The 24,229-nt window shown below is 47.2% G+C and overlaps 1 protein-coding gene across 1 annotated transcript in view; it reads right to left on the reverse strand.

The window, feature by feature from the left end:
* Positions 1-1,015: 1,015 nt before the first annotated feature.
* The window catches only part of LOC131207810 (proton-coupled zinc antiporter SLC30A2), a 24,989-nt gene continuing 1,775 nt past the window's right edge, over positions 1,016-24,229 (reverse strand). The window contains exons 2-8 of the mRNA XM_058200440.1: positions 11,446-11,630; positions 8,033-8,137; positions 7,498-7,618; positions 6,654-6,833; positions 4,383-4,638; positions 2,319-2,466; positions 1,016-1,337 (exon numbers count right to left, since the gene is read on the reverse strand). Of these exons, the coding sequence (XP_058056423.1) occupies positions 1,195-1,337; positions 2,319-2,466; positions 4,383-4,638; positions 6,654-6,833; positions 7,498-7,618; positions 8,033-8,137; positions 11,446-11,630 (1,138 nt within the window). The 3' untranslated portion in view covers positions 1,016-1,194. The remainder of the gene's footprint in view (positions 1,338-2,318; positions 2,467-4,382; positions 4,639-6,653; positions 6,834-7,497; positions 7,619-8,032; positions 8,138-11,445; positions 11,631-24,229) is intronic.

Raw genomic sequence — 24,229 nt, forward strand, 5'->3', positions numbered from 1 at the left:
TAGCGCATAAAATAATACAGCCATAAACATTCGAGATTGCCGTTTTAATGATTCCATCAACAGAGCGCGCCCTCTGTCTCTCTCGCACCCTGCCGCAGCATAACCCAGAAGGGGAACCCACTTTGATGCTTCGCGAAAGCGAATTGAATATAACTACTTTTCCATTAACTGTTTGGGGTCCAAAACTTTCCGCAACTCTGCGGGCTCCGTTCTTGTTCCGTGCCGGGCGAAAATGGTGCGAAGACGTTGTGCATCTTGAAATTCCGGCCCCGCCACCGAAAGCAGGGCTGGCGAAAGAAAAATCCCCGATCCAGACAGACGTCGAGCATAACGGAACTAATAGGCGAAATTAATCATTCCGATTGAGAAATGAGCATAGGAGCCGCGTGGCCACCGCCGTCGTTGCTGAACCACCGCTGAATACCAAATGTGAGCTGATGGAGCCGCACGATTCTGTCGAGTTCATCCCTTAGCTCCAGACCGGAGCGTATAAATATTCAGCGTCGGTCGGTTCCGCCTGTCGCCGGTTGCCAGCAGGTCCAGCGAAGCGACAGATGTAAAACAGATAGCAACATGGCTTGGTGGCATCGGCCACGGCAAATCACCTTCGGGGGGAGATTGACTGCCTTCGTTCGGCCCACTTCCGGCCGGGCCTGTCGCCAACAAAATCGAAACTCGGCGTTGAATCCTTTTTGAATCCCTTTTTCGGGTTACTTCCCGGAACTGTCCGGTTTGCCTGTTTTTTTTGTGTCCTATTATTCCTCAGCCTCAGCATAGTTTTATGTTGAATACAAACAAGTTTATGATTGTTTTGTCTTAATTTATTCTTAGCCGTCTCCTGTTGGAAGGAAGTGAATGGCTCCCGAGGCGAGCCGAGAGTCTGTCGTCCGTCTTGGTTCCCGAGTTTTACCTTTCGATCCGATTTGCCACCCAAAAATCGTTGCTTAAACACCCACCGCCGGTCCTTCCCTCCCGCCCCCTTTACATACCATCCTTTGTCGCACGTCGAGGCCGAGCGATTTGTTGTGTTCGGATTTGACCGACATTTCGAACGGCATTTGGCCCGGTGTTGTGTCCCGAGGATACGCAATTTTCATCTGATAGGTTCTATGGCTTTATTTTCTAAACCGGGCCGGGTGGGGGGGGGGTTTCCGTAAGCGTCCCGCCCGTCCCGGAGCACCGTCGTCACTGTTACTAAATTGGATTCGTACACTGATTGCAATCTTCCATATCGGGCTGAAACTCTTCTATCTGCAGCGTGGTTTCGAAAAACCGATACTTGGCGTGAACCGTTTGCGAGGCCCGCCGGAGCACCAGCTCCGTGTTGGTGTCGGGTGCTGACGAGAAGCGGACGAAAAGGAGGAAGAAAAGGTTAGAAATAAGAGGAACACAAACAAACATAAGATAAGAGCTCCCGTTACCGGTTAGTTATGCTACGGTGAAGGTGGCAGAAAGGTAGGGCAGGCTCTCCCCCGGCTAGAGCTTGGTGCGGGCCACGGAAGTTGCGGTTTGTGTTTTGTTTTCCTTGCCATTAAACTAAGGTTTTGGTTGTTTCTTTGCCTTCTCTTTTTAACCGACTTCCGCTAACGTTTGATCATCTTGTGTTTCATTCTAACGACCAGCGTGTGTGCGTGATTTAAATGCATGAACGTGAGATTGGTAGGTAAAGTTATCGAAAATTGAGTTGCTGTGTGATGTTATTTGGTAGACATCGAACATTGACATAATAAAATCGTTACAGCACTGTTAAAACTCAATAAAGGACCAACGGTAGTTGGCTGATATTTATTCAATAATACACTTTGATGAGAAATGAACTTAAAAATACATGTCGAAGATCTTTCAAAACATATAATAAGTTAGTAAAGAGCATTAAAATAGCTACAAAGGAAAACTATGAATAAAAAAATTAAAACAACAATAGAAACTAAGCATAAATTTCATACAAAATCGTCTCTCCTCTACAAACAGATGAATTTTTAATTTAATTTAAACCACCCAAAGTGTGCGTGGTGGCAATTTACCAAAAAATGGTATATTCCGAAACTCAGTAACGAACGGAGAAAAGGAATAATCCCCGAAAAGTGTATGATTGAGTCCTTGAGATGTGATTTCGGAACCGTAACTGAGCACCGTAAGCCGCAAGCTCTCGAAGGAGTAAATTCAAAGAAGGAAGTACTTTCCATTCGCCAACTCCGGCCCGGCCGCCCTCCGGTCTCGAGTAGGTAAAGTACCACCCACCTTCCCGGTCCTTCCCCGCAGCCCGCAACACCCAAACCGAGAAGGGCTCAAGTGGGGAGGATATACATTTTGCTTACCGACAGCCAAATGAGCAGCGAGCGCTATCTTGTTGATGCTGAGGGCCCAAATGCGCAGATTGTGTACTCGTACGACGCCCTCGATTTGCAGGAACGTTTGCATAACTTCGGTGTAATCGAGATACTTCGGGGTGCCCTCCATGAGAACCTGCCAGCGAAAAGCGAACGGGTGCGTGAGCCGGGGCCATGATAACGGATCTCTAGCCTAAAGCAACCGGCCCGGGGCTCCCCGGGGCCGGGTGCGTCGGGTGGAGAAAAATAAAGTGCGTGAGTAAGTGTGAAGTGTTTTCCGGTACGGTTTGTTTGAATGGAACAATCCTGCGAGTGCTATTCCCTTCACCGGGGGATCCTTCGGGAGGCGAAAACAAAAATGCGGTCCCTGCGGTGGGAAAAGTGTGCAAAAGAAGCGGCCCCGGGGAAGAAGACGGCCCTTCACACTTGGGCTCCGAAGCCGCGCTGCGTTGGTAATAGAAATAAAATCAGTAACTAAGTGTGCAACCTTAAATCGGCCGCCCATTTTATTAGGTCGAAACGGGGTACGGGGGCTGGTGGCCGAGCGTCAGGGCGGGACGGGTGCTAAGCTAACGCAAAAATATGTAACCGAACCAGGAAGCCCAGGGAGGGCCGAGTGCGTTGGGCTTAACTGTTTCAAATTGAAATACAATATTCATTAGGATGTGGTGCGGGGATCAACGGGTGTGGCGCACAAACTACGGGCACCCAACCCCGTCAGCCGGCTGCAGGGGGCCCGAGATTGGCCAAAGCTGCTGTCTCAATTTCAAACGGCTTACTCGTCAATTGATACAGTTCTGCGGGGCTATTCCGGCCGGTCGGTCGGAATGGAAATGTGCGGGGCACAGACTTAGAGACTTACAGCAACCGAATTCGATTGGTAAACCGAACACACTAATCGGTAGCCGTATTTGAAGAAACTGTTTGCCCTCTACTCGGGATGCGATCGGCGAGCTGGAGAAGCGTAGCAAGAAGGCAACAGTTAAAGATGATTGGGCCGTTTAGAGCTTCTTAAAGTTTTGTACTAAGGTTTTGCTAGAGGTGCTATTGACTAAATAGAATGTTCTATATTGGTGTGTTGTGTGAAAAACTAAATTTTGGGCAAACATTTAATTTAAACATCAGCTAAATGTGAGGGGCAAACATTGCAACTGTTGAACAGGTAAAAACACTTTGAATGAATTCAAATTTAGCGATTGAATAAAACATTTCACCTGAAGTTTAACTTGAACAAGTTCATCATATCGTTGTGGAGTATTGATTCGAATTGATCTCTTCGTATCTGAGGGGTATACTTTCAATGTTTAAAGCTGAATGACAAACAAACAGCATGATCGACGGTAGCACGCTGTTTTCAACATAGAGTTTGCCTTGAGCAAAATGTGCTTTGGTATGAATATTATAATGAATATATTTTATTGAATAAAAACGCTGGCAGAAATCATTCGAATATTTTTGTATCGACAGATTGTACAAAACTCCTTCATATGATATGCTCGTTTTGCTAACTAATTTCCACCTTGCCGAGATTGTTAAACTTAAATAAGAATGGATGGTTAAAACTATACATTACTTCTGATTAGATTATTTATACTTATTACACAATAATAAGTTGTTATAAACCTTTCTGCCTTTTCGAAAAATATAAACTCTTGAATCTCTATTAAATATTTACGATAGAGTACAAAGGCAGTGCTGCACTTATGTAAAGAAAAAGGAAGGTGTTGCGGGATAAAAAAATTCAATTCATATGTTTTATATGGAATCGTTAGAAAAAAAGAATAGCTCAAAATAGTGTTTCAGAATGTTCCACAACTGGTGCCTTGTTCGACGCTTCCTTTTAGCTGGTCTCCCGGTGCATTCAGAACCTAATTAGAATTCAATCAATGCACTTCTTTCGCGATCGGTATTTAGGAGAAATTTTGGCCTTTCCAATTAACCTCATTGGAAACGGTTTACATGGGATTGCGGGAGGAGGGCGCGTGAAAACTCTATCCACCAACCGCAGGGCCGATTTCTAATTAAGGGGCCTCCGAACACACGAATACTCACCACGATTGCATCCTTCATGATGGCGATGGTAGTGCCGAGGACGAGCACCGAAAACACGAACGTGCAGATCGGGTCGATAATGTTCCACTCGGGCTTGAAATAAATCACCAGCGCCGCTATAAAAACGCCCAGGCTCTGCACAAAATCACTCAGCACGTGAATGAACGCCGCACGGACGTTGATGTTTTCCTCCTCGTGATGGTGAGCCGAGCCACCACCGTGACTGTGGCCGTGATGATGGAGCGTGGCGCCCATTCTGCGAATACGAGAGCCAATCACACGCGAACGTCATCAGAACGTGGCAACCGATAGCCGGAATTCCGGAACCACCAGGTCGACGAATATTAAGAAGTACGCAGAGTGTAGTCCACGAAGCGAGTGTCCTCGAACTGCAGTTGGCCACCTGCTACAAGCATGCTGCAATGCACCTGCCGTAGCGAAGGACATCCCTTAGACCGGGAGTGCCACCTCCTAGCGAACCTGCGGCTCTTAACTCCTCTTGCACTGCGGTGCACATATTTTCAACGCAACAGCTTATCACAGTCTGGCTGGATCTTCCCCGAACCGGGTTACTTGTTGGGACAGCCTTTATTGCACCACCGGCCCGTCGTGCTAGAGGAACTCCTGCTAGGGCCGCTCCAGCGTAAGATGGCGCCCTAGTGAAGGCCAGAATCAATAATTTACCATCGTTACCAAAGACTTCCCCATCGGGCCGAATTGAACACAGTCCACGTGCCCCTATTGCAATGTTCGCTGGGATTTCAATTGCCTCAGAGTCGCAATTCAATTATCCTGCGAGTAGCACGCCTGGGGTGACGGTGGCCCCACGGTGAGCAAGAAGCCCACCAACGCCGGCGGGGATTTAAAAAGTTGGAGCCCACCGACACTCGGACCAATAAATTCTTCGCCAGCGGGCTGCGCACTGCGCTCCAGGCATTCCCGCTCAAAGGCGATAAACTGGCGCAATGAGGAAAGCTCGTTCCGCGAACTGTCACCGTGCCCCAAAGTGGCTACCGAAGACACGGCGCCACTGCGCTGGATTAAGATGAAACTTAATACCATCCATTAAGTCTACAAATGAAGGATTATCTGCCACAATCAAATGACAACAGGGACGCTACACCGGCATTACACGTTCCCTCATTGCGGCCATGAAGGTTCCGCAGTCCCGGCCTGGCCGCTTTCTTAATGACCAAGTGACAGCTGTTGGCCACTCTCAGTGCCTTGAAAATGGTTTAATGTGATTAGCGCACTCTGCGAAAAGGATCACGCGGATCGATACACGTACGGTGGAGGATTACATGTGTCTGGCCGCTCTAGTCACAGGATATGGTCGAGAAAGCTGGTAGTTTCGTAACGTAACGTTCGATAAGTGCCTAATCTCGTGTCTGCTCCGCCGGGATGACTCGTGTAATCTGACAACCTAGAAAAATGTTACTCTTCTTTCGTTGCATTATGGCTCCACACTAAACTACGAAAAAGCAACTACGTTTGGTCTTGGCTCGCGTAATCAACACAACATATGGTATTACGAATCAATTTTCCATTTTTTTGTCGAAACCATAAAACGCAACTATTTCATTAACCATGTCTTGTGGAAGAAAACGATAACTAATTCTGCGCCACTTGCTTCTAATCTCTCAGCTCATCACAGACTAATAGTTTTCAAAACAAAGGCGAAATGGCGTGATTGTCAATTTTTTGAGTTCATAACCGTAAATCATTATTCATTATGTAAATCCTATTTTTAGATGCTTTGTCTCAAAACATTATTGACCCTTATTTATATCATTTTTAGTTACAATTTTTAAAACAGCGGATTCAGCCAAAAATGCAAAAGGTCTAGAGAAACCAATTTACAGTCTAGTTCTGTTTCTTTCCGATAAGCCTCCAACACAATGCAGTATTGTTATATTGATGCACCTGCCGATTGATGAGTTGAATCAATTCTTTGCACACTCTCCGACGTTTTCGTAAGACCATTATTTTCTTGAATATGGAGACAGAGCCAAATACAAAACTATGATGTTATCGTCATTAAACAAAATTCAAAATAATCGTACAATTCTTTAATTTAATTATAGTAGTATAATTAATGATCCAATATGTTGTGTTGAACATAGTTTAAGTATATGAGCAATGAACGTCGCCATTTAAATATAAGCTTAAATTAAGCATACTTCAAGAAGTTTTCTATTAAAACCTCAGAACAAGAAATCGCAACCCGGAAACAAAATCTAAACAGCGTACCGGCTAAATAGCAAAACTTACATCACGTTTACCAAAATGCCGAGGCCAGACGTTATCAGCATGATCTCACCGTCGAGCTCAAAATCTCGGTGAATTGTCCGCAGGATCGCCATGTAGAACAGGATGGCCGTGACTACCCAGATCATCAGCACCGAGATGAGCGCCCCCAGCACTTCCGCCCGGTACCAGCCGAAGGATAACCTGAAAAAGAACAAGCGGCACAGCAAATGATGATCCTTTTTGTCATTCGCTAGTTTTACAAGGTTACCGTTAAAATTGCCACCAGGACACCCAGTGCCCCAGTTTGGCTGGGGATACAAAACACGTGGAAGAATACAAGCGTGGAATCCACAATCCGCTTCAACCGCGCAGCGTACCTTTTATGTTTAAATTTGAAACTTCAAACTCCCGAAACTGAATCACTGAACTTTTGCACCGGACGCTTGTTGTTGGGTTGTTGCAATAATGTCAGGGGGACCAAAATGCACCAGCCCAGCCCGTTTGCTGTGCGTTTGATCTTTGAGCGCGAAGCATAAATCGTTCCGTAACTCGCTCCCATTCAACCGGAGCCCCGGTGCAGGCGGCTCGCGTAACTCCCACGGAAAAGTTTTCCACTCTAATTATATTTTAGAAAAAAAAGCTGACGAAAATCGGTCACCGGGCGAACTGACCAGTGATGCAAAAAATCTATCACCTGCGCCAAAGATCGTCACCATGGCGCTCGGGCTCTTTGATCCGCCAGAAGACGCCAGATCCGAGGTGAAGATGGAAAGCTATTAAAACTTTTCGCGCCTCCGGACAGTCTCTCCGGAGAGGATCCGAGCAGTATCCTTTACAAGGTACTCCGCTCCGGCCAATCACTTACCGTTTGGTTGAGGGCCGTGCCGCGATCCAGAGCGCCAGCAGCGATATCATGAAACTGGCCAGGTCCGCCATAAGATGCGCCGCATCCGTCGCAATGGCCAGACTGTTCGAGTAAATACCACCTGCAAGAAAAACCGGGCAGCATTAATGGTGCTTGGTGTGGGTCTCCTGGGGTAATTGGAGCAAGGAACGGAGAAAGGATTTCCGAGGTGTTCCCCGTCCACGGGGACGAGATGCAAACGAGTGCTGCTCGGTCGGTGCCAGCAATTGCATCCAACAAGTGGAAACAATAAACCATTTCCGGCCGAGCACGAACCATCGTCATCATCACCATCGTCATCATCGGCATCGTTCGTCGATTGGCGCCCCGGGTACTCGGTGTCTTGCCAGGTGTTGGGTCCTGGATTGTTGCATATTTCACCGTGCCGACGATGCAGTACTTAACACCAGGACGTGGTGGTGCCGGAACACCAACGCCAACAACCCTCGACACGGAACCCGCCAACCATAGTCGAACCTCCCCGGCAGGGGCTTACCTATTATCTCGGCAATCATAAAAATGATGCAAAGCACACTCGCCAGAATGAGCTTCTTGCGCGCTATCTTATCGATGCCTTCCGTGCGCGGCTTGTGGCAATGGGCTGCAAGTGGAGGAGACAGGCAAGCAATTACATGTATGCGTGCGTTTGACACGCTGAATTACTCGGGATTATAAATCACAGATGAAACGCTGCGAACTGCTATGCTGTGGCCCGCACTTATGCTTATGACGTTCGGGGTGATTACAAAAGTATTATCCGACTCTAAACACCGTTTCACCGTTTCACGTGGCGGGAACCACGTGCCGGTGCCGGTGCTGCAAGCAGCGTTGCATAATTAGTCTGCAGCACCGCTAAGTGAAACTAACTTTGGCTTCAGGAGGCGATAAATGAACCTCTCGTGTGTTGAACTTTCAGGACAGGGTCGTTTAACCGAAACATTACCCTACGAAAGTTCCTAATCGATAGTTAATTCCACAGACGATCTACGGCTAGTTTTTAATGGAGCTAGTTCAGTTTTCAGGGGTTTCCGTGGAGATGTTTAAAATTCAGCGAAACAGCGTAAACCTTCGAACAAGTACATAATACCTTATCTGCAAAAGTTCAGTGTTATTTGCGAATTTGGCAAACATTAGCAATTGTGTCCGTCGATCCATGTTAGAAGCGATTCCCTTAATGAGTCTTTCATAAGGACATTAAGGACTCTGCTGCAAGCCACCAACTTAGAAATAAAAGAATGTTTCAGCCTCATCGTCTGTAGAAATTCAATAGCTCCAATCGATTTAAGAAAATGGAAAAAAGAAAGCAAACCTTCGCCAAAGGATAACGGAGTTCCGGATGAAAAACAAACCGCAGTAGCTCGGTAATTAAAAACCACGGCCACGGGTCAGCCCTCGGAAAAGTTTCCTTCAATTTTATGCTTAAAATAAGCGTCAGTGAGTGTGATTGAAACTTTCTGTCCCTTGGAAAAGCAAAGCTCGAAAACTGTGCTCACTCAACGGATTCAGAAGAAAACTAGAGTTTCCTCGTCCTCGTTCACAGGACACCGATCACCGAAGCCTCGATTGCCGTGTCACCACTCGTCACTCTATCGACCATCACACGCCATCACATTCCGGATGGCGTTTTCAATATTCCCACCGGTTTGCTGGTGGCTGTGATTTTCTCCCATCGGCAACTTCTTCACGCCTCGTGTCACGAACGTGAGTACCGTTCCGAACGGCGGCCTAGGCCTTTACGGAAGCAATTTTCCAAACAGCGTCATGCGTTTTCTTTGTCCTTCGTTGCCTCCATTCTGAATTTTTCTTCCAGTCTGGTGAGTTTCGTTTCCCCTAAGGAGAAGAATTCTTCTTAGGAAAAACAAGCTCCAGCACCACGACGTGGATTGAAAAAAAGGGGCGGCCGTCACGGTTCGGACAGCCAGCCGACGGGACAGCCCCCTGCGGTCGGCTGCCAGGACAGAGTTCCTCGCACTTATGCAACCCTGGTTCTCGCGAAGACCATTCTGCGTTTTGCAGCAAAATTGCATGCTGTCTATCATTCTGTGGTAACATCTCCTGCCAGCCGCCCTGTCACCGGTGCAACTGTTAAGGACAGAGAGCCAGAGCAATCATCGACAAATTAACACCATTGTTTTAGGGTGCTGCAGGGCTGCCACAGCTTCGGATTGTGGTTGCTTCACCTACGATTTCCAATCGTTCGAGCTTCAATACACATTGTTGAAGGAAAAAACTTGGTGCAATCCCATTATGAGAAGGCTTCACAACCGTTACCATTTCTGCATGTTTGCTTCAATATTCAACTCAAGACATCGGTCTGAGCCCGGAGCTTTTTGTTGTGCCGATTAGTTTCACCAAGAAGTGAAACGCAGCCTCCAATCGCCGTCTGTTTCGGACATTCGGACCTCGGACGCATGCAGGCTTAACACTGTAGCCGCCCTACGAAGAAGATTATGCGTAGATTATGTTATTACAGCTCATCAAACTGAAGGCGGCCGATGCATCATCAGCGCTTGTGTCGCCTGCCAATCAAGTGCCTGCAAAATCGAGTCGAGCAAGACGACCATCGCCACCGTAAAAGATTAATCATGGTCCGGGTCTGCTAATAAACCAACGGCTCAAGCATCATAAACCATCGCCCTGGGAAGCAACCGAAAGATCCGTGATATGATGAGCAAAATGCGGTGTGCTTCTTCGTGAGTCAGCCCCAGGGAGTAGACAAATGCTGCGTTTGACAATCTATTTTGCAAATATTTGCAACCGGCACCGGGTTCGGTTACGACAACTCGGAGAGTTCTCGCATGTTCACAGTGAACCTAATTTTCACATTCACATCTGAAAGAGACTTGTGCTCGTTGGGCAGTTGCAGTGCTCCGTTTTTGTGACACAATGCTAGCCTCTGATTCTAAGAAGAATGCCAAGGTCGGAAAAGTCTAAAGCAGCAACATGCTGCTCATCTTCAGCTCCCTGAAGTCTGGTTTGCATCAAGTGGCAATTGTTTCGGAACAGACAGTTGTGACGCAAGGCTGTTGTGCCATACTTGTCGTTGGCGGACATTTTCTTCGAAAGGGCTCACGTGGTTTGTCGGAAGTTCACAAATCGCGTAATTCGTAAGCAAAAGAAGGAATGCAGTGTGCTTCGACTTAGTGTTTCACCAACGAATGTATTTTGATGCGAACGAGCAGCGAGCCAGAAAGGGCAACAAGCAATCTCTTGGACTCCGAGCGGAACACTATTTAGTTCAGCAAAACCTAACAAGTGTTTGTGAGATGAAATGTTTTTGAAACGAGCATTTCGTTACATTTCCATTTCAATTTCAATGTCGATCGGTCAAAATATGCATAAATTTCGACAAATTTCTCGAAACATCGATTGCTTTCAACGTTGAAAGCTTTGTTAAAAAAGGGGAAAAAATACTAAAGAGCATTCCTATATTTTGTAAAGTATCAGTCGGGATGAAGCGTCTGAGGTGAGCCTAAAATCACACTCCATTGAATTATGAAATATATTTTGAATCCTCGCTTCAATGTGCCAACGGCCACTCATCGATAAGACGCGACACGTCAAAGTAACATCCTAACCACAACGCCTTGATGGCCGCTTGAGTGGTCTCCTGGTAATCGCAGAGAGAGAAGCAACCCGTGGTGGCGCTGGCCACGAACCAGCTGTTAATTAAAATCTTATTTCAAAAGGTCACGTCGCTGTTAGGAGCTGCCGCTTTAATGTCACCCCGAATGCGCCCCGCGGGGTACCGACGGTGCGAGTCGAACTCGGAGCGAAGTGAAACAGTCATAAGGCGGGCCTCAGCATAAGCAGCATAAAAGTGGAGCACAGCAGCAGGACACAACAAAAGATAAAAACGGCAAACAGACACCAAGAAGGTAGAAGTCAGCTCTCAACTCTCACTCTTACAGTCAATCTTCTTGATGCTGAGCTCGTTCGCCAGCTCGCAGCATGAGTCGGCCAGCTGTCCGTGCACGCAATAGATGATGGAGCGCTGCGCCGTTGGCTGTTGGGTGCCGTCCACGGGGCCAGCGGGTGCGGACGGTGCCGCCGTAGGCGAGCTGGCAGACGTCCCATAGTTTTTCCGGAACTCGCTGCAAGTACAGAGAAGGAGAGAAAAGAAGCGCTAGAAGTTAGTTAACGCCACAGACTGGAGCCACCGTAAGCAGGAACCCCGCGGAACACAGCGAGCGAATAGAAATCAAACAAAACGGCAACAACAAAGAAGAAGAAAAAATAGAAGAGGCATGCGGCTACTTCCGCCACCCGGAGGCAAACCCATTATCGAATGGCTGCAGCGCGGAAACCCTGGGCCCCGGAGTTATAAATTGAATACGCGGCGAGAAGTAATCCTCCTAAAAAGGTGCCGCACATTCAAGGACTCGAGGAACCCGCGCGGAAGCTGCCAATACGGAAGTCAGCACAGTGGCAAAGCGGGGAACCGAGAAAAAAACCCGGGGGCAACAGAAAAACGCCGTCAACAATCGTTGCACAAAAATGCACATATTCAAACATACGGCCGCCACGCCAGGCGGGTCGTGAACGTGAGCCAAATTGATATGGAACCGTACTTCGGGGCCCCAACATGCTGGCCAACGATTATTAATCGACAATTGCATAACCAGTGGCGCAGACATGGAAATATGCTGCGGATCTGGCGGAGTTTGGAGCAAGAAGTGGTCCAGTGGTCGTTTCGCTCGTTGAAAGGCGTTTAAGTTCAGCGGAAGCTCCCAAAATCCAGAAAAACACTCCGACACTCCGTTCACAAATATTGCTATTTTTGTTTGGTTCAGGAAAACGGGCCAACCCCTCGGGCAACCAAATGAAGTCGCCCTTTCTTCTGGGCCCATCGAAACCGGTGCCAAAAAATGGATTACAGAAAATGGTTTTTGCAAAAATTGAAACTATTTCATCGGGCAACCAAACGACCCACTGGCGGCGCTTGGTGTCGTAAATTTAGCATCCTTTTTTTTGTGTTTCGTTTGTTTGGAGCTTTTCGGGTGGCATCAGGCCATCCCGAAATGACTGCTTCATCTGGCCCTGGGCCCGACTGCGCAAGTCCGATTGGATTCCAACCATTTTGGGCGAAATTCGGCCCAGCCTGGTAGCTGCATTCGAAGAAACTTCTGGGCAGCGGACCCGGCTCGGCAAGGCTCCAGGGCCCAGGAATGTAATGAATGCAGTTCGGCAGGACACACATTCGACAAACGATCTCTTCCTGGAGGTGCGCCCGGTCCTTCCCCCAGGATGGACAGTAATTTACTGCAGTGGCCATAAGTTTCCGCCGATGCATTCGGGTCCCTCCGACCTCCGTGTTTCCAGGAAACTCCAAAAAAAGCGCAGCACACGGAAAACTCCGGATTGGTTGCCGTTTCTTTTTAATGAAATGACTTTGGCAGCACCAGCACCGGACTCTGCAGGGTGGCCACAGCTGTGGTAATAAATGAATGAATGTTAAAATGGGCCGCTCCTGACTGCTAATGGCGTTCCCGGGCCGGAGACTCCTCACTGGGCCGGAATTTTATTTTCCGCCGTGGCCCGGCCACTGCTGCTGCTGATTATTCCATCCACCGATGCTGGTGACAACGGACATTTCCAGATTTAATTTCCACCAGCCAGCCAGTATGTGACGCATAAATCATTTTTAAAAATTAATGAGCACCACCACTACCAGCACAGTGGCGCAGTGGCAACGGACGGACTCGGACGGAGAAATCAAACAAATCCAATTACCAAATTCAACAATCGTTTGAATGTTGATGAACTGCGAATGCGGACCCTCTTGCAGACACTCGTGGCCCAGTTTTTCGTGGAACGCGATCGGGTTTCCATCGCAACTGACGATGGCTCCATGTTTCACTGACATGCTCTCGGATGGCAATGCTGAGAATTTTCCACACCCGGAACGATACATTCACGTACGTTTTATTAACCTGGGGTTAAGATCGAGCCAGCCCGGTCCCTTCACATCGCCGTGTAAAATGTGAGAGGTTGTCATTTAATTATTTTTTGCGAAAAAAAATAATTGGTTATTAAAATATTAACAGCAGCATCAATATGCTGGGGATTATTGCCACGTTCAGGGGCTAGCGCAACAAAGTTTGTCATCTGAACGTTTGAATAGTATGTGATTTTCACGAATTTTCAATATTAATTTGAGATGAGATCAATACTGGTGAGCATAAAAATCTACACTCAAACGAATTTATAAACGTATAGTCAAAATCTCAGTAAAAGTCAGTCTTCTATTCGCCAATAATATACATAAAAGGTTTAATCAGAATGCATAGAAGTCCCTTCTGTGCATGTCATCCAAAGTAGAGTGTATGATGCAAGTAAATCTGATCTTGTTTTGATAAAGTTGCTGATCCTAAATCAATTTGAAAAATAGAATGGTATTTCATCATCGGCATGCTTTGAAATCATCCTTATTCTGGGAATAAATAAAGAAAAGCACCATTAAGTAAATGATAAAAAAGTTAATGAAATTCCTGAGTCGTGTTGATTGGAAAGCTTACAAAAATTGGTGAAAACAATCATTCACAAAGGAAACAGTCTTATCGGTCAAGATTTTACTCAGGATAATGCACCACCACACAAGGCACAAGAAGTCATGCAGTGCTTCGAGGATGATGATCTTCAGCTTTTAGACTATCCATCACAACGTCTAGACCATTGAGTAACTGAGAAGACAGCCCACTCAATTTAACAGGACTTGCTCAAACATTATGTTTCATAATAATACACTAGGGCTGACCTCATTGTTTGGCAATATTGTCGCCGCCCAACGGTATGCATTACACAAAATAAGTTTTGTTGGTTTGGTTGGTAAGGTTGGTCTAAATATGATATCCTAAACAGGTTTTCCATCTTCGTATTTCATCAAAAACATTATAATAATCGTGTAATAATCGTCTCCCTGACATGAGCATTTGAGTATGCGTTGAAAGCTCACAATTGATTTAAAGCAATTGGGTAAGTGAAAAAGTAACGTTGCTGCGTTTTAACGTTGTTTAATAACGTTGCTGCGTTTGCTCAAACTTGCTACAAAGTTTTACGATGCGCAGCGATGCAGCGAAAAAAGCGAATACTCAATTGTGACGTAAAGGGAGCCCGATGGGTTCTGGCCCCATCGCCATTCAGCCCAATTTTCGCTCTCTCGACTCGAGCAGCATACCAAACTAACGAGAGACGATCCCCGGGGCGAAAAGTTCGCATCTCGTGAGGGACGTTTGTGTTTTTTTTTTTTGCTTCGATTCGCCCTTTCCTGTTGCCCAAGAAAGTGGAGCTTTCAATGAAATCTAATGCCCGCCGGTAATGAGGTTATGAGTCAATCCCATCAGTGTAATGATGCCGAAGCGTAGCCCGAGTTCATATTCGGGGTGTCGAGTGGCGTCCCGGCAAATGACTGCCCTGCCCGGCCCGGCCCGGCCCGGCTGCCAAAAGTGGTTGGGTCGCCAACGTAACGAGCCGCCAGCGCAGTGGCCCGGGTAAGCCACCGGTGAGCAACCCTGCCATAATCAGTGTGAATGTAAAACATCAAGCGACCCTCCAGGGTGCAGTTCGAAATGGCTTTCAAATGATTTGCCTGCGAAAAAGGGTTTTCGGCTGCCATTCGGACCGGTTCCATCTGGTACACCGAAACGGCTCGTCTACTAATACTACGACTGCCTGCCGGAGGAGGTGGCCCGACTAAGTGTGCCCTGTGTAAGGTCCGAGTTTTTGGCCCCGAGCCGTATTAGCATTTGTTTAGGATTATCCGAATTTTATATCCTCCAATGGCTCATAAGTGTGAAGTCCACCACCGGTGCCCGGTCGTGCCCGAGTAGCCTAGCAGATCATTGGCGAGCAACACTTACCTACGTGCGATAAGCGTGCAAAGCCTCTGCCGTTTGCAGGTGTTTATGGCCAGGCTGCCAGTGTAACAAAAAAACTGAAACCGAAATCCCACAACAGATAGTAGCAAGCTCCGTTCCCAGCACCACCAGGTTGAACTGGATATCTGCATACTTGACTCATAGTTCGTAAAAACTCTCAAAAATTACTGTAGTAACTCCGGTGCCCCATCCGTGAGCATCGAGAACATACGCTTCTGGCCATCCTGCCCACAACCGAGGCAGCCGAAACCTAAAACAGTGGAGATAGAAACATTTACAGATACTCACGTTTTATGCTAATGTTTACGTAATCTCATAAAATAGTAACCCAACGCGTTGGTCCTTTTCTGCGGACTTCGGTCGACCGAGTCGAGTCGGTACGTGCGACACAACCGAACTGGGCTGTAAATGGGTCCAAAAGGGCCATCCAAAGGGCCGAGGGCGGCCCTCGGACATTGCGGTGGCGGTGGAAAACCTCTTGAAAAACTATAAACCTTTTAGTATGATGCGAAGGTGAAGATGTCCCTCCGAGGGCCTTCTCCAGCGCTTCAGTCGAAACCCGACAGTGGCACAGACAAGACAACAGAAAACCCTGCCCACCAAGTGCGCCAAGCGAAAGAAAACAGCGAGGCTAAAGAAAACACTAGCCTTCAACCCACTCCGTACCATCGTTTATGAGAAACCGATCCATCGATAGTGCCTAGCGGCCGTGATCTGTGTTCAATCTCCGCCCGCTCGGAGTCGGCCGAGAAGCCGGCTCGTTGAGCCTTGCAAACGGACGACCGGGAAGCTGCGATGTTGGATCCCGGCCAGGGCCAAACTATTTCAGTCGTCAGGACGGAGACCCACCCCGTCGGTCGGTTCATAAGCAAATTTATGAAAATGTAATCAATTTGTTGTAACGCAGTGTAACGCAACAGCATCGGGGTGTTCGGGTAATTGTACCATACACAGGCGCCGGGTTGCGGGAATGAGGGAATGCGGTAGGGACGACAGAGGTCACGGAATCGTTATCCATCCCCGGGTGCGTCGGCAAAGGACGTACTCGGGCACGTGAGCAGAATTGTTGCCCGAAGGCGATAACAGCAAACCGTACGGTTGTGCGATACAAACCGATAGATCGGCAATACGACATTGTTTGAGTTTTCAGGCGGCCGTTGAAGTTTTCTTCGTTCAATCTGTGCGCGCCCGCCTTTGTGTCCTCGTGGAACGATGTGCGATGTTAAGTACAAAACACGACACAAACATAAAAAAGTACTCAAATTGAATCGATTTACATAATAATCGGTGCATAATACGACACATCGTTTCCGACCCACGTCAGCAGCGTGTGCTGGTTGTAGGTATCATCATCACACAGTTTTAGTTTTACCATGAAAAATCGCAGAATGAAACGAGATTCGGTTTTTGCTAGCTCCACTGTGGTCCCAACAAAAAGTTCAACACAATGTACCGTGAACCATGTTCTAGTGCTTTGCACGCTCGTGCATCACAGGACGAGAACACAAATACTGGGAATTATTGTGTAAAATGATCACTAAACCAGAAACAGCGCAAGCATTACGACCAGCAAACTTAGAAAAACATTGAAACTATCATGGCTAAGGGAAACAACAACAGCTCCTCTAACAAACTCTACATTAAATCGAACAAACTACATTCCGTGGGCGTACTGAGAAGCAACATCAACATAAAGTGAATAGTACTTTGAAGAGACCTAATGATTTGTTCAATAATAAATAAAGAAAACAACCTACAAGCGAAAACATCAGCGAATCATGCTGAAACCGAAAAGAACCTCTGATGTGGGAAATTTTAACGTGAAAATATCCCGATGGACGATTCAAAGGAATCGAATGATGGTTCATTAGATCAAACATCGAAATCAACGTTCTATGAGCGATAGAATAGCCACAGTCGTTCCATTGAGAATCGACGAATCCCTGAGTCAATAATTAAACATTTCAAAGGCAAATTAAGTAAATGGGTAAATTATTCCTCATGCTCGTGGGATTCGTCATGCATTTGAATTATTTTGTAACGATGGGAAGAAAATTTATTTCGGCTTTTAACCGAATTCAGCCTAATTTCCGTTTCAAAACAGCTGAGCGTTTGGGGCGCCATTTGTTGGTGATTCTCCTGCGACTATTTAATGTACGTGGGATTTGATCGATGAACGTTTGGCGTTTTATGTATAGGATAAGGTTTACGATTATTCATTCAGGTAGGGGCAGTGACAAGATTTGAACTGATGTATTTCTCGTGAAATCGGAAGAGTCTCATTTAAGTTTGGAGGTTCGCTGCCTAATAAAGTTTTACGGTAGTGTCGATGTAAACATTTTCCGAAACTCATGTATTGTTGAATGATCTACTCGGTTTCCAGTTTAATGCAAGCAAAAACTAACGTGAAACCATCCAAGAACCAAGAACGTGAACCAAGAATACTATTTTGGTGTTATGCTTCGTTTGCGTAATGCTGTCAAAAAAAATCCAGATTTGTGAAGAGACAATAATTGGCTTCTGCATCACATTCTCGTGATCATTTGGCCACAAACTCGATCAATATCGTTCCGCAAATGCTCCGTGGACACCGTTTGATCACTGGAAGTCAGAGCCGAAACGAAGAATCTGTTGAGAGCAAATCGGACCACAACAGAACGTTTTGGACCGTTTCGAAAATTGCATAGAGTTGGGAATCACTTAAAAGAGATAATATAGATTCAAAAAAAATATAATAAAGATTTTCTTATTCCTGATAGTTTTTGCCTTTACTACACTCACGAGGGCAAGGCTACAAAAGCTGGACCACTGCACCACTTACCGACAAAGTAAAACCTGCAACTATCTTTTAAACCTCGGCTCGAGAGGCGATTACAAAATCAAAGTGTGCAACAACCTTTATCAAAACCACAGATTAAAGCCAAAGAAATCCCAACACACCCGCGGGTGGATCGAATTACCTTCCCTTAAAATCTGAAAACTTCAACCCCAGCCCGAAAACCGTCTCCACCTGTCAAACTTTTCCCGCGCCGCTCAAGGTCGGTAACGAGATCGCTTGTCGATGTACTTAAACGGGAGCGCTGTCACCACCGTCAACCCACGCCAGGAATACCTTCGGTTACCCCGGCAAGGAATCGTTGGCCGAAACTCGAACAAACCGCGGTCTGGTGGCTTGGGGCCAGCAAAAGGACTCGCAAACAAAGCAACCCCATCAGCGCGGCGCGCGATGCTGTACGAGTTCGCGAACTTTTAATCCCTGCTCGATTCCTTCTGGAGTTCATTTTTCCATTCCGTGGCCTTGCCGTCCGCCATATTGTCCGCCGTCCCGACTGTACGATGTTCCGTGCAGTCCTCGCGTTTGTCCTAAATTAAAAATAACTTTGAGAAAGTTTGCCCGGCACGGGGCGCCGTGTGATATCAGATCCGGGAGCTGCCGGAACCGCGCTGACAGTTCCACCGGAAAAGCAGCCCAAAAGCGGCCCCCGTGGTAAGCGTTGGATAAACGAAACCGGAAGACGAGATCCCGATGCGGTCTCGCGCGGCGGAACCCAACTTCCCGGGCGATCCGGCGCTTTGTTCGAACGTGGCCATCGCGGGAAAGGACACGCCGAACGGACGGCGCAGGGCGCCTGGGTTTTCATTTTCATTTACTCATTACATTACTTGGGGACTCTGGTGCCAAAGAAACTCGAGCCAACCTCACACACGAGACCGAAGACCGCCAACCGCCCGATGCTGCTGCACACGGCACGCTGTTTGAGAAGTTGTTTTTCGGACGACGGGCCCGAGTCACCGCAGGGAATGCTCCAGAATTAGTTTCGTTCGGTGTTAGTGTAAGTACAATTTGCTTCCCTTTCGTGCCAAGCTCTGATGCTGAGCCCGGGATGGTGAGAGAGCTCACCCCTAGTAGTGGCCCACGGCCAGGAAACGACATCCGCGGCGCAATACACCATCGATACATCAAATGCGAACCGTTGCAGTGGGCTTCGTGCTCCCCGCGGGGGACCGCGCCAACTGATGCACTTCGCTCCGAACTGCACTTTCCCTATGCAAGCGCAGCGCAGGTACCACCGGCGCCGAACACAACTTTGTGGCTCGTATGCGAGCGCAATTTCCTTCGGCAGGTCCGGCAGGACATGTGATGGACGGGGCGACGGGGAACAAGCGTGGCGGCGTAGACCATAATGGATACACGAAACTGTCGTAAACCATCGAAAGGACGTGTTTTGCCAAGGGGAACAAATGTGCATTTTTCGTTTCAATTTTTCGCTTTTTGCAACCACGTGGCGGCTGCGCTACGCGACAAGTCACACTCGCCTCCAGCGGAGCGGAGCGATGAAAACAAGCAGGAACAGGGAAACTTTAGAATCGCCGCTTTGGCCACACGTATGCCACTCAGTGCCCTCAGTGCTTTTGTGATAAGCATTTCAATATTTATTTCATCTATTATTACTTTGAGCTCTATGTGGAAAAGATATTAATTCGCGAAATTAAATCCGAAAAATTGAAGAGAACGTAGGGACTTTGTCACAATTGCAATGTTTTATCCTAGCATGTAACGAAATAAAATAAAACTTCATCTTCAATAGAAACCAAGCAGCTGTTAGTTTTAAGTTATCAAATTTAATAATCAAATAATAAGTAAATTTAAAAAAAAATTCCTCTAAAAATTTTTAAAAAAATCCTCAACTATGGTTTAAAAGTTTTTCTAAAGCACAGAAAGTCTTAAAGATTCTTAGGTCATAAAATCCAATATTATTCATATTTTATTCATTAGATAAAACAATCGTGCTTTATCTTCAAAGGCGTATACTAATTGACTTGTGGTAGGTTTCATTCAAACTAATTCGAACATACGTTTTTCGAATACCTTTCGTTGAAGTAACTCGAGCTACTCAACCCGCATTCCCACAACATTGTAGGGCACAGTAAATTAAATTGAATTCCTTACCGAGGCGATGCATACACATTACCGGCAGCGTATTCAGGAGAATTCATATCAAAGAATTTCAGAAGTCAATTGAGTCGAGAACAACGCTAGCATATGTCCAATTTCTTCGTCTACGAATGTGACCTCAACAACCCGTTTTCCAAGAGGTTCGATTATTATTTATTTGTTTACACAACAAGAAGAGCCCCTTCGAATATTGAATATTGTTTATTGATATTTGTTTTGCATCCCAGAAGACACGAGTATGAGCAACGCTCCTCACAGCGGTAAAATCACTAGGCTGGCCGAAACTTTAAGTGTTTGTAGGCCGCATTTAACTTCGTTCCACCCGAAACCGAACACGGCCCGGAAAATCGGTTCGGGCGGCCGAAAAAGACGAAAGAAAAAATGGTTCGATTGGCACGGTCCTGGTCTGGCGTCCAACTTTCAAACAGCACTCGACCTCACGGACCACTTCACGCAAATCCTTCAGACCACCTCGAGTGGCCACGGCCAAGGAATGCGGCCCCTTCCCCGGGCGGCCCGAGAGATCGTCACAAACAGTTCACAACTTTAATTAGTGCCATAACTATTCCGGCGGCCACTCGCTATTGGGGGGAGGGCGGATGGGCGATAGTCGAGACGAACGATGACTCCCCGGTCCTATGTTTGCTCATCTCCGGGCCGGGCCGTGAGTGTGATTCATGTGGTGGGCCTCCCGCTCTTTAACAGCACCGTCGGTCTGTTTGCTAGCTATAGGCGAACAAACTTTGCAACTTCGTTGATGGCCTCCCCCGGATGGTTTCACTTCAAAGCCACATACACAACACTCGGATGATAAAACAAGCCAGATCGGTTATGTCCTGGCGCACACCGGCGAAAGGCAGGGAATGGGAGAGACGCACACCCTAGACACTGGTCATTGGCGAATAATAAACTTTCTAATGACTTCTTGATGTTGGTCTAGGACCGCCCCGGGCAGGGTCTCGGGAGCAACATAAAAATACAAGTTGCAGTGCTAAGGTCAGTTGACGGGTGATGTTCTGCAGCCGCACTCCAAACTTCGACGACCCACTGCATCCACGCTCCGGGAGACTCCTGCTGTCAATGAGTCGGCTGTCGTCATTGGAACGTAATTCCTTCGCCAACCTGCCCTTATCGCACCCGGCCCATCGGGGCCCCTTAGAATGGGGGCGAGATGGGCGTAACGCCGCAGTCGTATAAACAACGACTTCGAGCGGTAGATTTATTCGCTTTCCGCTGCACTGCCGCATTCCGGACACACTCACGCACACTGCTAACCACAGGACGAACTTTGTCCATGATCGGCTTCGGCGGAACGTGTGAAAACGCGGCCAACGGAGTGCATTACTGCAAAATCCGATAGAAGCGAGGAGCGAGTTGGGTGCTTCAACAACCAACAACATTTGGCGCCAGCATAATTACGACGCCCCCCAGTCGAGAAGTTGGTAGCAATTAAAGCTCCGAGCAAGCGTTCCGAGCGTGACCTTGGAGCAAAAAGGATACGCCAAGGTGGACGACATGAGCAGTCGGTTTTTTTACTTCCCTCTTCCTTGACTCACACGCTTGTTGAGCGATCGAGAACTGGGTTACGATTGAAAGGGTTTGCTGCTTGATCCCTGGGCCGGAGTCGGAGAATTCACGAAAAAGCTGAGCTTAAGGGCTGTTGCCGATGATCAACTGAACTGTGCTAGAGGGTCTCAACAGAACCAACAACAAAAAAATACCGAAACTCAAAACTGAACTTCTCATATGTGTACGGTAGCCGGAACAGGAAAAAAAACAGTGGGCAGTCGAGGAATTCCCGCATCCAGTGGCGCAGAACTGTGCAACAAAAACCCAACTACCCAACAACGAGGGTACCAGCGCCACCACTAATCCACTGGAAAGTCATTAATCAAAGTCGAACTACCGACGAGCCCGGGACGAGACCGGTGGACTCGTCAGGAAGACAGAAAGCGCCCGGGTCCGCGCCAGAGAGCCTGTGCTCGCGGAAGCAAAAATCCGGAATTCGAAACAAACCTACAAACGTAAAGCTCCGGAACTAGCCGGCCTCGCCGGCCTTAGGATCCGCTCCACCGGATGTACGTAATGGTTGCTGCTGCCGCTGCTGCACCGGAAGTACGGCAGCGGAGAAGTTTTATCGCAAAACAACCGAAACAACCGGACGCCCAAGGAAGGCCACGGTCATTGTTGAAACTGTTTCGGGTGGCGAGAAAAAAAAACCCACACGCTCCGGCTCCGTGGAGCAGTTCCGTATCGGTTCCGTTGTGGGCGCACTGCACTTGTGCCATTTTGAGGAGGACTTCTTGGCTGGCATTAAGAATTGACCGATTGATTGCGGCGATTGGCAGTTTGGATGGAAATTTAGTGTCCGGCGGTTGGCGCTTGATAGCGCGGCTGTTGGTTTAAGAGGCCCCTTTTCGGTTCCTTCAAGGAACCGAGGCGGCCTGGTTCGACTGATTTAGCTGCCACAACAGGGATGATGAAACAACACTGTCAAGGGTGTGTCGTTGCTTCGGTTGGCCTCGGATGTTTGGAGGGAAGTACATCGCGTTATCTTGCAGAACAAACTTTTGGCTGTCATGCTTATGGAGTTGGCCCCATTATAGCCAGCTGACAGTGAGTGATTCATTGAAGTTTTGAGGTTGTTTGTTATGAGTTACATGAATTGTAAAATCGCCACGGTACCGAGGCAGTAGTCATTTAACCTTCAGACTTTGATAATGAAGTGCAATATGTAGGGTGTCTTTTAAATTTATTAGATTTAATATAGGTAATTGATTAATTGAAATAGTAAATTGTTTGGACTTTGTGGCAACATGCCTCTGTTGTTGGTGCCTGTCTTAGAGATCCCAGATCAAGGGACTGATTGAAAGGTTTTACGTGCGAAGTCATTGCCTTACAACACCATTAAAACCTTTCGTTCCCAAACTTTACGTCTCTGTGCGCTAAATTAAATTAGCTTTACCAGTAACGAAAGATAGATAAGTTCATTTACTCAAAACTAAAGTTAATGATCCTTACATTAGTTGATTTGTTTAGTTTGAAAGTTCAAAGTCGGTGACCAAACGAAAGAACCACAAAATCAACAGAGAAAAATTCACATAAAAGGGAAAAAGTAGATGTAATCGCAAGCTTTTAAACTTCCGAATTCCAAACAAATAAAACACAAATGATGGAAAGCCAACAACGAACCAATGAAAGGGTTTACAGAAAAATGGTGGTCACTCAACCTGCAACCATGGTCAAAACAGTAAATATGAGACCCACTTTAACAACATAAAAGAGTTAATAGAAGACAAACATTTACCGCACTTCTCGGGCGGACTGTCTCGGACGGAGTAGCAATGTTTGTAATTTATGAAACCGAAAACATTCCTTTCCATGGCCGACACCTTCTCCGCAGTTGCCACAAAGTGGCCACAACGGACAGGAAGCGGGATCGACAACCTTTTCGCAGAAGCTGTTCCGCAGGCGAAGCAAATTGAATCATAAACGCATCCCCAGCACCGTCGGTCCTTTGACCCAGCCTTTGACCGCGATGGTGTGATAGTTCCCGGCGAACTTCCGTCCGTTCGTGAGGTAAACCGGAAGACATTCACCGAGCTTTCGGAAGCATTCGGGGCCACGCGGCCCTTCACCGATGGCCGCACGTTCCGAGGCTCCGTTCGCGGTCAAAAATTCCTTCGCAACAATTCACTTTAATGAAAATCAATCACCATCAGCCAGGCGTCGGTTGGTCCCGGGTCGAGCGTGCTTGGAAAGCACAAAACGGAACCCATTTTTGCAACTTCACCATTTTGCGCGCCTTCGAATTCACGCCCCACCGGGGTCGGGTGACCATCGAACGCAAACTTCCGGT

Source organism: Anopheles bellator, chromosome 2, assembly GCF_943735745.2.
Source record: "Anopheles bellator chromosome 2, idAnoBellAS_SP24_06.2, whole genome shotgun sequence".
In the NCBI taxonomy this organism is placed as follows: domain Eukaryota; kingdom Metazoa; phylum Arthropoda; class Insecta; order Diptera; family Culicidae; genus Anopheles; species Anopheles bellator.